At 42.0% G+C, this 17,108-nt stretch overlaps 1 protein-coding gene across 5 annotated transcripts in view; it reads left to right on the top strand.

Moving 5' to 3' along the window:
- Fktn (fukutin) overlaps positions 1–17,108 on the top strand; it is a 42,866-nt gene that overhangs the window by 11,407 nt on the left and 14,351 nt on the right. For all 5 annotated transcript variants that reach the window (XM_041657122.1, XM_041657123.1, XM_041657125.1 and 2 more), the window contains 6 exons: positions 900–1,103; positions 3,151–3,428; positions 4,725–4,857; positions 11,485–11,614; positions 13,901–14,034; positions 15,362–15,489. In XM_041657122.1, the coding sequence (XP_041513056.1) occupies positions 900–1,103; positions 3,151–3,428; positions 4,725–4,857; positions 11,485–11,614; positions 13,901–14,034; positions 15,362–15,489 (1,007 nt within the window). The remainder of the gene's footprint in view (positions 1–899; positions 1,104–3,150; positions 3,429–4,724; positions 4,858–11,484; positions 11,615–13,900; positions 14,035–15,361; positions 15,490–17,108) is intronic.

The raw sequence follows: 17,108 nt of genomic DNA on the forward strand, positions 1-17,108 counted from the left end.
GTGTCAGGGACTAGAAGCTCAAGGTCATCCTCAGCTACACAGAGGCCGGCCTGCCTTCTTGAGACCCTGTGTCAACAGCAAATTTCAAAATTTGAAGATAGTGCTGATTTACTAATAAAAACAGTGCAGTCATGTTATATGAGAGCCTGTGTTGTGGAAAATGAGCAGATAGTCTTTATGAATGCTTAGATTTTTTTTTTTTTTTGCTCCTTAGTTTTGTTTTGTTTATGCTGTTATTTTGAGAACAGGATCTCCCTGGTGTAGCCTGGTTGGCCTGGAACTTTCTATGCATACCCTGGATTTCCTCAAACCTTGTGTCGTCTCTGTTCTCTACCTTTGGAGTGCTGAAGTCCCAAGCATTCGTCCACATGTCTGGCCATTCCTTGCTTCCTGCTTTTGCACTGGGTCGTTTGCATTTTGTGGAGCATATTTCATCTTGAACTGTAGCGATTTGTTTAATTCCTTAGTAGACTGTGCTCCTCTTGAGGACAGAACCATGTGTGTTATTCATTTGTGTGTTCCTAGTGCAGTGATAAGCATGATGTCTATTGGGTAGACACTCTGTAAATTCTTAGAAAATTAATTGATCAAAAATTTAACAAAAATAAGTTGTAATGAGGTAGGCCTAGTGGCCCAAGCCTTTTAATCACACCTATAGGGAATCTTAGGCAGGAGGAATCCAACGTCAAAGCCTGCCTGGGCTTCATAGTGAGTCTAAGGCCAGCCTAGGTGACTTAATGAGATCTTCTCTCAAAATGAAAACTACAGGAGGGCTGGGGTTAGAGCTCAGTGACAGAGCACTGTCCTAACATGGGTGAGGTCCTGGATTCAGTTCCCCAGTACTGGGGGGAAATGATGTTGACTTAGTGGTATCAAAGAGATTCTTTTCCTCTCAACAGCGTGCAGTTAAGAAATTTGTTATGCTGACATCCAGCCAAAATGTGCCAGTGTTCCTTATCGACCCTTGGATTCTGGAATTGATTAATAAAAACTTTGAACAAGTGAAAAATACTTCTCAGGGCCCTGCTTCAGACTGCAGGTTCTTCTGTGTTCCGCGAGACTTCACTGCGTTTGCGCTGCAGTATCACCTATGGAAGAACGAGGTGAGTCAGCTGCCGCAGCTAATGGAGACGGTTGCACCACTCAAAATGCAGAACACTAAAGTTCTTCGTGCAAATTGTATTGGGAATATTTTTAGCTATAAATAACTGGATACAAAGCCTAGAGCAAATAAGGCACTTAATCTTTTCTAGTAAGAAGCTGAAATAATGGTGGCCATTGGTGTTTGCTTGCCTTCCCACTGATACCAGGGCTGGAGTTCTTGGTCCATTTCCGTCCTCATTCCATCGTCCTCACTCTCCTAGTGCCCCAGGACCGTCACAGCCGTGCTCAGGGTGGGAGAATGGGAGGACGGAATGGGACATCCATGTTTTCAAGGAGGATCTAATTAATACACACACTTTTCCTGCTCTTTGTTCCTTTGTTGGATTTGTGGGTCTTTGATTTTGTGTTTTGTCTTTTTCCTGGTCCTCTGTTCTCATATAAAGAGATCGTTTTATTTTTTATTTTTGTTCTTTGATTTTTTTCAACCATTCTATTTAAAAAAATAAAAACCAAAAGCCTTAACAATGCTATTGATTTAGTAGTTTTGTCTGGTTGTTTTGTGTGTTTTCTCAAAGTCCTTGCACTCTTTTGTTCATGGCAGTGGTTTTGCCTTTGTCTCTAAAGGTCATTAAGTTTTTAATTTTTTTTTTCTTAAAAGTTTACTCCTTGATACTTTGTGTTTTGCTAAAGGTTTTAATGACATATTCATTTTCTTTGGCTTTTGTGTTTTTCTGATACAGGTTTTCAGCAATATGTTCTGATCTCTATTCATGTTTAAGAACAAGAAACTGAGCTGTGAGGTGGTGGTGCATGCCTTTAGTTAATCCCAGCACTCAGGAGACATAGATGACAGATCTCTATGAGTTCTGGACCAGCCTAATCTATATAGTTAATTTCAGGCCAGCCAGGGCTACATAGTGAAACCCTGTCTTAAGAGACCAAAAAAAAAACCAAACAAACAAAAAAAAACAACCCAATAGAATGACTGCTGGTGCATCAGTGTGCAAATATCCACTAGGGAGATTTGTACATGTCGGTATTGCCCATTCATTCATGTTGGAATGCTTAATTTCCTTATAGGAAAAGCATACAGTGCTTATAAACCATAGTTTCTGTGGGCAGCAAAGGAGCTATCAGTGTACTTGCACTTGGTACACATTAAGTGGCTGTCTGTATTATTCCCTGTGTTTCAAAAGTTGTCTTTAAGTATGCTTCCTTATCTATAATAATTATGCTACTTCTTTTATAGGGTGAGTATCATATCCAAATGCAAATGTAAAATCTCTTAGGAGATTATAAGTTCCTGTGAAATACAAGACCTTTAAGAATCAGAAGTTCACTGTAGCTGAGGCTGGCCTCAAATTTACAGACTTTCTGCACAGGCCACTGTATCCAGAAGATAGTCTTTTTTTTTCTTAATTTTTTTAATCAAAACAAAATTGCATCAGCCATTTCTTTCCCAGCAAGTTTCCTGGTATGCCGGCTTTTACTGTCTTTTGGGCCCTCCTTCTGCAGTGTTCCCTGAAGCATAGATGCTTGAGTTGTAATGTGGACACATCTATTAGGCCAGCAGATACTCATAATAATATTTAATCATCAAATTCTCTATATCGGATAATCTTGATAAACGAGATTTAAATTCTAAAGTTTTTGAAAATGTTCATTGTGTACAGAATGTTGCAGTCTGTTTCCTGGTGTTTGCTCTGTGGTGGGAATTCTGTTAGAGCATTTTGAAAGTGTTAGGAGATAAACATTGTCAGTTTGTTTTTTCTGTTCCTACTACCAGAGCACTAAGTGAGCTTCCTCATCCTAGGGGAGAAGTTTGCGTTACTCTTCAGAGTCCTTAGACATATTCCTCAAACCTTTGTTTGCTACTTCATTCTTTCAGCACTGCCTTCTGTTTACTACTCTCATTTTTTAAAACATTCTGGCAAAAAAAGCAAATTAAGACAAAAATATGTCTTAAGTAATGGTATAACAGTTGCTTTAGTTTTGTTACTAGCGTTTGGTTTTAAATATTCAGGCTTGATCTTTGTCTTACTCTAGGATGGCTGGTTTCGGATAGCTGAGAATATGGGATTTCAGTGCCTAAAGATTGAAAGCAAAGATCCTCGGCTAGATGGAATAGACTCACTTTCTGGAACTGAGATCCCCCTGCACTATGTTTGTAGGCTGGCCACTCACGCCATCCACTTGGTGGTGTTTCATGAGCGGAGCGGCAACTACCTCTGGCATGGTCACCTACGACTCAGAGGTCACATGGACAGAAAGTTTGTTCCTTTTCGAAAGTTACAGTTTGGTCGTTATCCTGGAGCTTTTGACAGGTAAGTCTAAAACAAAGAACAATAATGAATGAATAATATCATGTGTTTTCTATTTATATATACGCATATATACTCATACAGTGGAGTATTGTACCTCAGGAAAACCTGCTGCCAGTCTGCAACAGCGTGAATGAGTGTCTCAAACACGGCAGAAAAGAATGATAGTATATAGTCATGCTGTGTTCATGGACATATTTAAGATTGAATAAAGGTACTAACAAGATAGAATGTGTCCCTAGAGAGTAGAGAAGGAGTTATTGAGTGGTATACACAGAGACCTCTAGGGGAGCTGATAAGATGCAGTGTCTGTGATGAAGTCACAGATGCTTGTAACTCATTACTTTGTGCCTTTATGTCTTAGGTGTGTGTGTGTGTGTGTGTGTGTGTGTATTTTCCCTGGGTCCTGAGGTGGTGACTCACACATGTAAATCCTAGCACTCGGGGAGCTGAAGCAGGAGAGCTGCAAGCTGCAGGTGAGGCTGAGCTAGCTAATGAGTTGCAGGGCAACCTGGCTGTCATCGTGAAACCCTGCCTCAGAAAGCTAAGACAAATCACAGGACTAAAATTAATACTCAGTGTAGACTTCTGTCCTCAACTATCACAGTAATAAACACTGCTGGCGAGAACAGGCACTTTAGGAGACGCGTGTGAACATCAGCTTTCTGACCCCAGTTGTACTTTTCTCTCTCATCGGAAGTCATTAACGATGATGCTTTAATCTGTCTGGAGCACTGGAACCTGACGTAAATATAGACTGAATGTTTGTCCTTTGCCTTAAAGTTTATCATGCTTATAAGAGTTTTCATGTCAAAGCCTTTTGAGAGCACTTTCAGGGAAATACTGCTTGTCATGCTTTAGACCTGTAAGGTATGCTTAGTTTTGTTTCCTTATAGTGTTCAGTATCACAATCACACGTGTGAGAAACGGCTGGGAGGATGTTCACAGCTGGAGTGACCAGGAGTGATTAGTGGGCTCTGAGAGACAGTCTCTTGTCAGTGTTGCATCCGTTATTTTTGTCAAAAATCTTAGCATGCAAAAGGCCCTAGGTTCAATCCATAGAGCCATTCCTCCCTCATCCCCAAATTTAGCTGCATTAGTGAAAAATATTTAAAACTAAGGTTCTGTGTTGCTATTGGGTGTTGGATTTTCAAGGCCCTAATAAAGCTGCTGATTGGCACCTGAAGCCTTGAAGGGAATTCATTTGCTGGTTAGCTCCTTTGCTGATGTTCACTGTATTAAAAGGCTGCCTGTGTTCTGGATTAAATCTTGATAGTATATCTTAATTTTTGTTTTTAGGCCAGAATTGCAGCAGGTTACTATTGATGGGCTAGATGTGCTTATTCCAAAAGACCCAGGACACTTTCTAGAAGAAGTGCCACGCTCCAGATTTATCGAGTGCAGGTATAAAGAAGCTCGGGCGTTCCTTCAGGTTAGAGACAACCAAATAATTACTTCTACATTAAAGTAATGAGAATATTACGCCTCGTTTAGTGTGTAAGAGAAAATGAAGATGGCTTATGCAAAACAGGTTAAATTATCTTGTAAGTTGATCTTTCTTCATCCTGCCTTTTTTCTTTTCATTTAAAGTTAAAACCTTCGTTTTTTTCCCCCTTGTGCTTGACATGCACAAGGCTTGAGGTTTGATTTCCATCGCCACAAGCGTGGTAGCAGGTGCCTATAATCCCAGGACTTGGGAGAAAGGGGCAGAGGGTTGAAGGTGATGTTCCACTACAGAGTGAGTTCAGAGGCAGCCTGGGCCAACAAGACTCTATCTCAAAAAGGAAAACATAAGTTCTACTGGCTATTATGGCAAGTATGAAACCCAGCCACTGGCCAGCTAAGGCCAAAGGTCTCAATTAGAAAGCAATCCCTGGGCTTCACAGGCACACACACACACTTTTCCTTCCCTGAATGAGGAGTGGCCATGTATTTATTGCTTTGTTTTGTTAGCCTGATAGAATTAACACCGGCTTCATCCCACAGTTATGATAGCTCATAGGCTTTATTTTAAAAATGCTTTTTTTTTCTTTAAGAAATGACTTAGGATATAACCACAGCAGAGAAACCATGTGGCTTTAGAAAGACTTAATGAAAATAGGGATTTTTTTTTTTGGTCAGACATTTGGCACTAAATATGAGTGTGTGAGTGTGTTTGGCAAAATGTTAAACAAGTGCTCTACAAAGACCAGCTGAATTCTCAGTTTTTCCTCTGCTGTTCTAGCTTTCTGGCTTCTGACTTTAGTGATACACAAACCATTTTGATGGGTATAAACGTCCAGCTGTGACAATTACATGAAACCAGAGATCCCGTGAAAACAGTGTTTGACTGTGGGAATTTGGGTCCCTAATTCTTCTACTTGCCCTTTAATTTCTGGAGTTCCCTGGCCAAAGACTGGTCTGTAGGAAAGTCTGTCAGGCATTTTCTTCACTAATGATCAATGTGGGAGGGTCTGCGCAAATGACTCTGGGTTGTATAAGAGAGCTAAGCAAGTCAGTAAGTAGCATTCCTTCATGGTTTTGGCTTCAGTCCTTTTTGGTTTGGGTTTTGGTTTGAGTTTGGGGTTTTGTTTGTTTGTTTGGTTTGGTTTGGTTTGGTTTGGATTGTTTTTTTAAGACAGGGTTTCTTTGCCTAACCCTGGCTGGAACTTGCTCTGTAGACCAGGCTGGCCTCGAACTCAGTGATCTGCCTGCCTCTCCCTCCCAAGTGCTAACATTAAAGATGTGCACCACCACCACCCAACTCTGTGTTTCAGTTCTTACCTTGAGTTCCTCTCCTGACTGCCCTCAGGGAGGGGCTGTGACTGGGAGTTGTGAGGTAAACTAAACCCCTCCCCAAGTTGCTTTTTGATCATGTGCTTATCACAGCGATTAGGAAGCAAATTAGGATAAATCGAATGAGAAGCTGAGTATTACCTTCTATATTGCTGCCCAGTATCCACGACTGAAATACAAAGGCTTTCAGATGTTATACATTGAAGCCCAGGACCTAAGCCTGGCAGCTCAAGTGGTCCTTCTCTTCCTTAGAATTAGTTACGATAGGACTGTCAAGTCTCCTGAGCTTCCTGGGCGAGAAGGCAGAGGCCTCATGTGTGGGCAGGCCTGTTCTGTAGGCAAACTCTGCCTCCACCACAGCCTAATAAGAAGTAGAAGTGATGGAGTTTGCTGCTTCCTGCCCCAAGGGCATTGCCCACCTCTGCCATAGCAGTTACCACAGTGAACCCTTAGTGTCTCTCACCCTGTGAGACACTCTTAAATTCTGTGGGCTTAATATCAGGCCCCTTATTTTATGCATGGCAGTCAATTGCTCCCGTGTCATTGTGATGCCCAACTTGTTTCTCCCTCCTGCCATGGTGCTGATATTATTACTGATGGGGATCACCTAAAGGCTTGGGAATGTTTTTATCTTTATCCTGTTACTAGTTTCATTCTTTGTTTCTTATGTTAGAACCATAAGTAAATTTTCAAATTAAAGTTAACTTACACTCGTTTAAACACTTGATGGCGCCAAACAGTCTGAAATGAAATGAAATGCACGGTATGGTTATAGCAATGAATTTAAAAGGATTTTTAAAATAAAACTGGTAAAGTAGCCCCTAGCTTTCTCATTTACTTTAATAATATTTTTTTAAAAGCAGTATCAGACTTACATAACAGTTACAATACACGGGTTTGGTTTGGTTTTGTTTCGTGGCACAATTGAGAGTGAGCTATAGAACAGCATCCTGAAACCTCAAATAGCTTAGTATTTTCTAAAAACCAGAGTATTCTCTATATCTGAATATAAAAATCAAAAATTAACATACATTGCTTTTCATCTCAATCTAACTATATGTGGTAGCCCATGCCTGTAATTTGTACATTTGGGAAATCAGGGCAGGAGGATTACCAAAAGTTCAAGACTTACTAAGGCATCTAGCAAGACCAGTTTTAAGCATCATCAAGAAGTTCATCTCTGTGTGAGTGACAGTCAGAAAAGCTGAATAGCAGGAGCTCTTCCACAGTTCCCAGATAGCGCCAGCAGTGTCCCCACCTGATAGCCTTGGGGCAAAGTCTATGAATCTTGCAGCTTTGGGGACTTCCAGAGTCCTGTGGCCTCCATTCTCCCTCTGGTGGCAATGTTTAAGTCCAGAGCACTGTTGGCGGTCACCTCATCCATTTAATCAAGTCGTAGATGCTTTTGCGACTTTGCATTTTCCCCTTTGTAACTAGAAATGTTTATTTGCAAATTACTTTGCAGCTATGTAAATACTAACATTTCTCATCAAATTTATTATTTAAATAAGAAACTCACGGCTTCCTGTTTTAATGAGTTATAGCCCCTTACTTTTATCCTTATTTTAATTTTCAGATTGTTGCATGTTTGGCTGGTGGAAAACACTTCACCACAGCTTCTGTGTCTTTTGCTTATCTCCAGCTTTCTTCATTTTTAGCAAAATATAGATACTCTACGTTTATCTTGTGCTTTTCTTGTCCCCGCCATTTGTTCAGGCATTTCTCTGAGTCATGGGTCCTTGTAGAAAGCAAGGTCTGGACAATAGGTAGCATGCCTGTTACTGTTTGGGTTTTGCTGTACACAGGCTCTCTCTTAACAGGGACCTGTTTGCTGCAATCTATAAATTTTAATCATTCTCCCCAGTCCGGTTAAGTTGTAAGATCTAACTAAACAACACTGGATACCCTATCAGGGGACCCATTACTGGAGAAAATGGATGGTCTCCCTCTTAGCAGCTATTAGCTGCCTGTAGCTCTTCATCTAGGAGCTGAGGCCTTGTAGAAGTCCCCCATCCACACTGTAATGTCGGCTGGTGCTGTCATTGTACAGGGCTTGTTTAGATGACCATATCATTAAGATTTGTAGATGCATATCCCTGCTATCTATAGAGGATTCTATCATAGCAGACATCGTGGTCCTTTCACCTTTAGCATCTTTCTGCCTTTCCATCATGTTTCCTGAGACTTCAATAGGAAGATTGTGTTGTAGATGCATTAACAAGAGATAGGCACCCATGATCAGGTCTTCATTTCTAGCTTGATTCTGCTAAACCCCATGTCTGAAGCGTGTAGAGTCTTCAGCAATAAGGTCTTATTTACCTTCATGTTCTGGAATACAACCAAAGATGATATCTTATATTGTTTTGGGAGCTTCTTGATTCCTGACCAACAGCTTGAAGGGCAAGTGTTCTTTAACAGAGGGGAAACTGTAGCTTTAAGATGCTTTTGAACACTGACAGTCATTACTGGCTTAGCATTTGGTCTCTACACGTTTAGCGCTAGGCATTCTCTCTTACAGCAGGCATAAGGGTATGGCCCTCTCTTTCCATTGTGTGCTCTAAAAGTAGTGACTAAGGAAAGGGATGTTTTATTTCAGGATGTCCTGTACAGTTTATTTATCCATAAAAGCCGCTTTGCTGCAGGGAACTTTCTGTCACAGGACACTCTTCCCTCAAGATCCATACGGCGATTCTGTTCCTTATAGTCCCAGGGACATATATTCTCTCCTGCTGTATTGGGGGGGGGGGGGGGGAAGCAGTCACACGATCCTTTGGGATACTGTTGGAATTAGTCGTTTCTTCATTTAGCCGCTCAACAGTATTTGTTGCTTGCCTACTGTGTACGGGCTGGGGGGAGGCATTCCAAAGCTATAGATTCAAGGAGGGAGAATGCAGTGCCTGCTCTCACAAGTTTACAGCCTCACTCAGGAAACTGAAGCACACCCAGCAGTTACAACTAAATACAAGAATTAAAAAGTGCTAGAGAGATAGCCCCGTAGTTCAGAGCACTGGCTGCTCTTCCAGAGGACCTAGGTTTGATTCCCTGCACCCACATGGCAGTTCACAACCGTCTATAACTCTATTATGATATCTGATGTCCTCGTCTTCCCTTCACGGCCACCAGGCATGTGCACGGTGCATCGTGCACAGATATGCGTGCAGGCAAAATACCCATATACATAAAACAGTAGAAAAATTTAAAGACTTTAAAAATCTATGTAGGTGGTAACTGTTGTAAGTTCCTGGAGGAGCTGTTTTACTTGGCTTTTTGTATTATAAATGTATAAATTAGCAAATGTTGAATGGAAACACTGGGAAAACAAACTCATCTGCCTTTTTAGGGAAACCAGGATATTTCTCAGAGGGTGGATCTGAAACATGACTTTGTTAATCAGAGGCATACTGAAAAAAAAGGAACATATAAGGTCACATAATGTAGGAAGGTTGTGGCATGTTAGAGAAGTTTAATTTTATTACTATAACTGGGCATGTAGAAAGAGGCTAGTGATTAGGTCAGACCGGTAGCCAGAGACCCTGGTCTGCTAGGCCAAGTAGTTTCTGTTTTGTTCTATAGCGAAATATCACTGAGGAATTCATGATGTTTCTTCAGTTACAGAATAAAAGGTAGTAAAATCAGGAAAGTAAAATGACTAAGTAAAGGATAACATTAGTATAAATCCTTACACTCTACAAAAGGGCTTTGATTCCGATCTGTGAAGTAGTTCTATGATGCCTAGGTGTCACCTTTAAGTTACAAATGAGGACACTGACCACGGTGAACATCGTTTCTTCCATCCTCTTGTTCGTTTGTCAAGTGTAGAGACGCTGCTCTAGACGCTGGGGTATTTTATACAGTACCCCAAACAAACGTCCCCTCCTCATAGAGCTTACCCGCTTGTGAAATAGCCTGCCCATCTAAAAGGAAATGGACTGAAGTAATAAGGGCGGCGGGGCTGCATTCCCAGCACCCCGGCCACCTGCTCGGCTAGTTTATGCCCCAAAATAATTACACAGACCCTGTATTCTTTTAAGCACTGCTTGGCCCTTTAGCTCTAGCACTTACAGGCTAATTCTCACATCCCGATCAACCCATCTCTAATAATCTGTGAGAACCGGTCTTACCAGGAAGATTCTAGCCTAGTCCATCCTGGGTTGGAGCTTCATGCCGTGTGTCTGCCCGGGAGCGGGGCATGGCTCATCCCGGGAGAGGGGCATGGCGTCTCTCTCAGGCGTCTGCTCCGGAGAGGAGAGATGTCGAGACTCTGACCTCACTTCCTCTTCCTCCCAGCATTTTGTTCTGTTTACTCCACCCACAGGGCCAAGCAGTTTCTTTATTGGCCAATGACCTTCCTCCATCAATGGACCTTGAGCCCAACACAGATGGTCTGATTCAGAACGCATCTTCCTGCTTGATTACCCAGTCTCTAAAGACAAGTGCATGGCTGTGCATCTAAAACATCATTTCATCTGTTTTGCTTAGAGAATGTTTCTAGCTCTGTAATTAGCTCTTCCTTTCTCCCAACTTCCCAGTCCGCTCAGTTCTGATGGACAGAGGAAACTGCTAGCAGTTTCAGAAGTCTCAGCATTGGGGAACCCTAGCTCTTCATATTTCTTCCTTTAAACTGGCTTCTCCTAGAATCTATTTGAATTATTTTAATGTGTAACTAAGAAGTAACCAACTATGAACTTTGATTTCAGGGCTTGAGGGGCATCTGCATGTGTGCCTGTGTGTAGATAAGTGGGCACATTTGTCTGTGAAGCCACAGGTTGGAACTGGGTGTCTTCCCACTCCTAGGTTCCCTGTACTCCTGCCCAAAATACTCCTCTCCATTTTCATGTCTTCTTCTGTCTTATAACCCACAGACGCTCATTAGTGCTTCCTACGGGCACATGGGTGGGGCCATCCACCAGTTTGAGCAAGTTAGCCGCAGCCCACAACTTCTTCACCGTAGTGTTTGAGACAGGCAGTGTCTCTCCCTGAACCTGGAACTGGTGGATTGGCTCGTCTGGCTGGCGAGGGAGCTCCAGATCTGTCTGTCTCTGTCCTCTCCCACCCATGTAGCAACACCAACACCTCCAGCCTTTACATGGGTGTTGGGAATCCACATCCAGACTTCATGCTCACATAGCAAACACTTGACCCGCTGACCCACCCAAGCCCCCGAAATTTGGAATTTTTTTTTTGCAATAGAAAAAAGATATAATAGCCAAGTTTAATTCAGATATCAGGGAAATGTTTCTAGCAGTTTAGGAAGTGTTATAATAGATAACTGTTCAACTTGCAGCAGTACCTTGAGGATAACACTGTGGATGCTATGGCCTTTCGGAAGAGGGCGAAGGAGTTGCTGCAACTAGCAGCCAGAACGTTGAAGGAATTGGGAGTGCCCTTCTGGCTGAGCAGTGGAACCTGTCTAGGTAAAAATGCTTTGACGTTGTATCTCTATCTCATCCTTTTGGCTTTAGGAGTGAATGTTTGAAGTGATCAAGCATCAGTAATATTGGAACTATAATATTTATAAGCAGAATAAATATTAATGTATGAAGCAAAGATGTGTTGACTCCTTTAAAGAAAGTAATTGATGAAATACAAAATAAAATTTAAGACTTATTTATATTTTTTTGTATTTACATGTACTCATTTGCATGCCAGAAGAAGGTCCCATTATAGATGCTTGTGAGCCACCATGTGGGTACTAGGAATTGAACTCAGGACCTCTGGAAGAGCAGTCAGTGCTCTTAACCTCTGAGCCATCTCTCCAGCCCTATAAAATAGAATTGTAAGGCCACTTGTATTTACTAAAAGTTATAATAATGTGTACAAATTTACATCAGACATGTAGATTATATTTGGCTTTCAGGTAATCTTTCAATTAGCATTTTACTATTATTGTCTCAGAGATTATGACTGCTTTAAATTAAATATTGCAGGAAACATTTCCAGTGAGCGGAAGATTGACAGGCTTGCTTAAGGTCCATAAGTTTTCCACGTCATTGAGAGTGGCTCTAGTTAGGCATCACTGTTTACCCGAGAGAGGAAAAGACACTTTTTGCAGTTTGAAGCAGCCAGCTCTTAGGATCTGAACAAGGTATCTGGATGCACCATTCATTACATCAGCTTCTTGGACTTTAGAATTACTTAGATCCTTAAGATTGTTATTTTTTTCTGTTCCTTCTCAATTATTATTGTAGTTGATTATAATTGTATCTGTGTTTTTTTTCTTTTTTGGTTGTGACTGTATTTGTACAAAAGTTAATTCCAGTTAGTAAAACTTTTAAAAAGTTACTGTAGAATTTATTTTCCAGTTGAGGATACTTTAGACTGAGAGGAAACGCTTTCAGTAAGTATGCGTGTGCAATGGGTGCAGCCTGGGACTCGTGGCTGTCCTGTACACTGGACTGGGTGAAGATTAGGTGCTTAGACTTGGTGAGGCGGAGGAAGAGGCAGGAGGGAGGCTCACAAATTCAAGGTCATAGCAGCCTAGCAGATTCAAAGCCTGACTGGGGACCGTGACACCCTGTCTCAACCACCAAACAGTAAAAGCATGAAAGAATACATAGTAATCACTTGTGAATGCTTATTGGCTTTTAAACTGTTTTTTAGGAGCATGTTTGTTTTTGTAGTCAGTAACCAAAACTGTGTAGTCATTTGTTGTGATTTGAGTTCTTAACTACATGCTTTATTTCATTTACAAAACAAGAAAGTTATATTTGATACTGTGTAGTAACTGATATTTAAAGACCCCTTTATTTTTAGGTTTTGATGGGGTTTTTTAATCTTTTTTTTTTAATTTTTTTGTTTTTTGTATTTTAAGCAAGGTCTTACTATTTAGCCCTGGCTGGTCTAGAACTCTTTATGTAGATCAGGCTGGCCTTGAGCTTACAGAGATCTGCCTGTCTCTGCCTCCTAAGTGTTGAGTTGAGAGCTGCAACACCCAGCAGACCCTTCATTTTTATAATAGCGGTGCCTACTGGGATAACTGTAGACACTTACATATTTTCAAACTCATTGGAATGGGAAGATTAGAAGCTAGTTGGGAAGACTTGGGAGTTACTAGTGATGTTCGGGAGTCAGCTTTCTTAGAACACTGTCGGGGCACCTAAGCAGGATGTCGACACACAGGAAGCACTGAGAAACTGCCTTGGGTGTGCACTGAATATCACACCTTAACCAGATTGTTTATGTGCCCGGTCAGTTAGGAGCTGTGGGAGCTCTTAAGTGCTATAGATTATGGACTCAGGAAAGTATATTAACAGAATTAAATGTTCTTAGCGCATCTTTAAGCAGTCTCAATCATTAAACATTAATGATTAAACACTGAACAGCAATTGTTTAAGTGGATGGCTTAATTAACATATTATTAAAGCTAATGATCTATTTGGAAATTATTTTGTATCCTGAAAACGTGTTTTTTGTTTGTTGTTTTTTTTTAATGCGGGATCTCACTGTGTATCTCTGGCTCTTCTGAAATTCACTGTGTACTAAAGGTGTCAGCCACTATGTCTGACTTCATCAAAACTGTTGAGGAAGCTGAGCACTCAAACAGGGGTGGGAGGTTGTGGGGGAGGGAATTGACTCTTCAAGGTAACTACTATAACCAAGTTCTTTAGTATAGCCATTACTATAAAGTTAGTTCATGGTGATAGCCAATTTTCCAAATATAATCTAAACATTTTTATCCCCTACCCCCCCCCCCCTTTTAGGATGGTATCGGCAATGCAGTATTATCCCTTATAGCAAAGATGTCGACCTAGGAATTTTCATACAAGATTACAAACCTGATATTATTTTGGCATTTCAGAATGCGGGACTTCCACTCAAACACAAGTTTGGGAAGGTTGGTGACAATCCACTTAGTTTCATTAATCCTGCGTCTTAGTTGTAAAGTTTACCTTAGCTTATATGTAATTCAAGGTGTATGGCAGCACTTCCCAGGATGGGCTGGGGAAGCTTGTCATCCCTTAACATTTCTGTACTACTAAGTAAAAGTTCAGAAACATGGCCTTTTATTAATAATGATGAAAAGAGAATCGGGTTTTTTGTTTGGTTGGTTGGTTTGGTTGTTTTTTTTTTTTGTTTGTTTTTATCCCTCCCCCTTGAGGCAGGAGTGGGCTGACCTTGAATTTACAGAGCTCTTTTCCCCCCTCTTCCCTGGAGTGTTAGGATTAAAGGCACGTGCCACCACCGCCTGGAAGACTTGGGTTCTTAGTATTGCCATTCTGTTATGCCATAGTATGGTATAAAATTAATATAAAGATAGAATCCCACCTACTTTATTTGAAGTTACACTTTTTCCGAGTCATCTAATTAAATGCTCACTTCGGATTAGATGTCATACTAATCATGAGCACAGGTGTCCCGTTGATCGCTAAGGACAGAGATACGGAGCCACGTGTAACAAGTGCTGGAGTTTCTTGTTTGGCTCCTGTGTGCCGAGGTGAACAACTTCTCAGAGGCTGACGTGGGCAAGGGCGCGGTGGCCGAGATGAGCTCGACAGTTCGAGTGCCCTTCAGAAAGCACGTGATCCTTTGTGATAACCCTGCTCTTCGTTTGTCCCCAGGGAGGCAGCAACCTACAGAGCAAGTTAAAATCTTTTCCATTCCCGGAAAATTATTTTTCCCCATCAGAAGTAATCTTTCTAATTTATTTTTTTAAAAATAGTGAGAGTTTTCTGATGCCGATGCAGTAGCTTCCGGCCTTGGCAGATCCTCGCCACTGCTGGCCGCTGTCTGGCACCATGCTTTGCAGTGGGACACACAGACGGGTGCATTAGCCTTCGTCCCCTTGAGGGTCACAAAAGTGACTATGTGGTGCTGTTGAAGACACATGCACCAGTCCGATGTGAACTTTACTTTTACGCTAAGTTTCCTTTCGTTTCCTCATATAGTTAGAAGGGGGCTCTGCAATATGGTGCTTCACTATCCCCCGCAGAGGGACAGTGTTAGCTACCATGAGGTGTTTACTCATGTGTTGTCGTCAGTTTAAGAAACTGATTTTATATGCGCTTAAGAAAAGCCACTGTAGTATCCCACTTTCACAGGGATTTAGGTTTAAAAAGCACGCATCCTAAAATTAATACTCACTATATAAAACATTTTTCCTTATTAAATATGAAGATGAATTTCTGCTGTTTCGGCTGTGAAGGTTTTCCTTTTCCCTACAGGTGGAAGACAGCTTGGAGCTCTCCTTTCAGGGACAGGATGATGTAAAGCTTGACATTTTTTTCTTCTATGAAGAGACTGACCATATGTGGAACGGAGGCACTCAGGCCAAAACAGGAAAAAAGTTTAAGTATGAATCAGATAAGTACTTACTAACTGGGGCGATGGGAGCAGTTTCAGAAAGGAGAAAGTCCCCCAAGGTTCCACCAGCAGCTAACATGCTCTCAGCTTACCGGGAACCCAGCTGTCCTGGGAGGTTCTCAGGAGCGCTTGCTCTGAGCTGGTCTGAGAGAAGGGAGTCTCACCAAGGCTGTCAATCAAAGGCGTGATCAAGGCCCTGAGTTACCACAGCAATCTAACAATGCTGTTTCTCTTGGGTCCCTGAGTCTTCTTCTGAAGAGTAAAAAGTAAATTTGTTCTGGAGATTTGGAAGTAATCCAAACCTTCTGGAAGTTATAAACTATCCCGTAGTTGACTCTGATCCTAGAACATACTCTTGAAACTTTTGTTAATTATAAAAACAACTTAGCTTTATGACAACACACTCTACAATTCAGACAGAGAGAAATAGGCCAGTAAGGTAGCTTAGCAGATAAGACACTTGCTGCCAAGCCTAACAACCTGAGTTGGCTCATTGGGGACCTCCAGTGGAAGGAGAGACCGACTCGCAGGAATGGCCCTCTGAGCTGCACAGATGCAGCCTGCTGTACCCTACCCACCTACACGTGTGCATGCAGAAACAAAGTGGAAGTAGTATAAGATCTTAAATATGCCTAGAAATAAGTAAATCAGTGATTCTATGTGTGTCTTAGTTTGGGTTGCTGTTGCTATGGTGAAGAACCATGACAAAAACACAAGCTGGGGAGGAAAGGGTTTATTGGCTTCCGCCTCCACATTCTAGTCCATCATTGAAGGACTGGAACTTAAGAAGGACAGGAACCTGGAGGTGGGAGCTGATGCAGAGGCTGTAGAGGGTTTATAGAGGGTGCTCCTTACTGGCTTCTTACTCAGCTAGCTTTTTCCTTTATTCTCTCATACGTTACATTCCTACTGCAGTTTTCCCCTCCCTCCCCCACCTGTCCTTTCCTCCAAGCCCACCCACATTCCATCTCCCCTCAGAACAGAGTAGGCCTCCCAGGGGCATCAACCAAACAGGACATAACAAACTACAGTAAGACCAGGCACATACCATCACATCAAAGCCAAGCAAGGCTGACCCAGTAGGAAGAAAAGGGTCCCACAATCCGGCAAAGAAGTCAGAGCTAACCCCACTCTCCCTTTTAGGAATACCACAGGAATACCAAGCTACTCGGCCATGACATATATGCAGAAGGCCCAGGTCAGGCCCCTCCAGGATCCCTGATCTCTGCAAGCCCCCGGGAGTCCTGGTCAGTTGACTTTGTGCACTGGTCTCTTTGATGAAGGTTCTGCTAGGCTTCAGTTCCAGAACACTCTGTAGTCAGGACAAACTGTAGGTTGAAGGTTTTGTGACTGGATTGGTGTCCCAATCCTTCTATTTGAGGCCTTTCCTGGTTACAGAAGATGACTGGACTGGCTCAGGCTCTGTGTTCCCCATTACTAGGGGTCTCTCTTTGGTAGAGTTACTCTTGTAGATTCTGTGAAGTTTCCATTCTACTGTCTCTACCTTGCCCCCAACATGCCCCCAATTGCAGTCATTTCTCTTAAGTATCCCCCCCCCCAACACACACACCTAATTCCTCCTCTTGCCAACCCCACCAACCCCAGTCC

The sequence above is a fragment of the Microtus oregoni genome, unplaced genomic scaffold (genome assembly GCF_018167655.1).
Source record: "Microtus oregoni isolate MIOR12 unplaced genomic scaffold, Mior012 000008F_ref0000371, whole genome shotgun sequence".
Taxonomy (NCBI): domain Eukaryota; kingdom Metazoa; phylum Chordata; class Mammalia; order Rodentia; family Cricetidae; genus Microtus; species Microtus oregoni.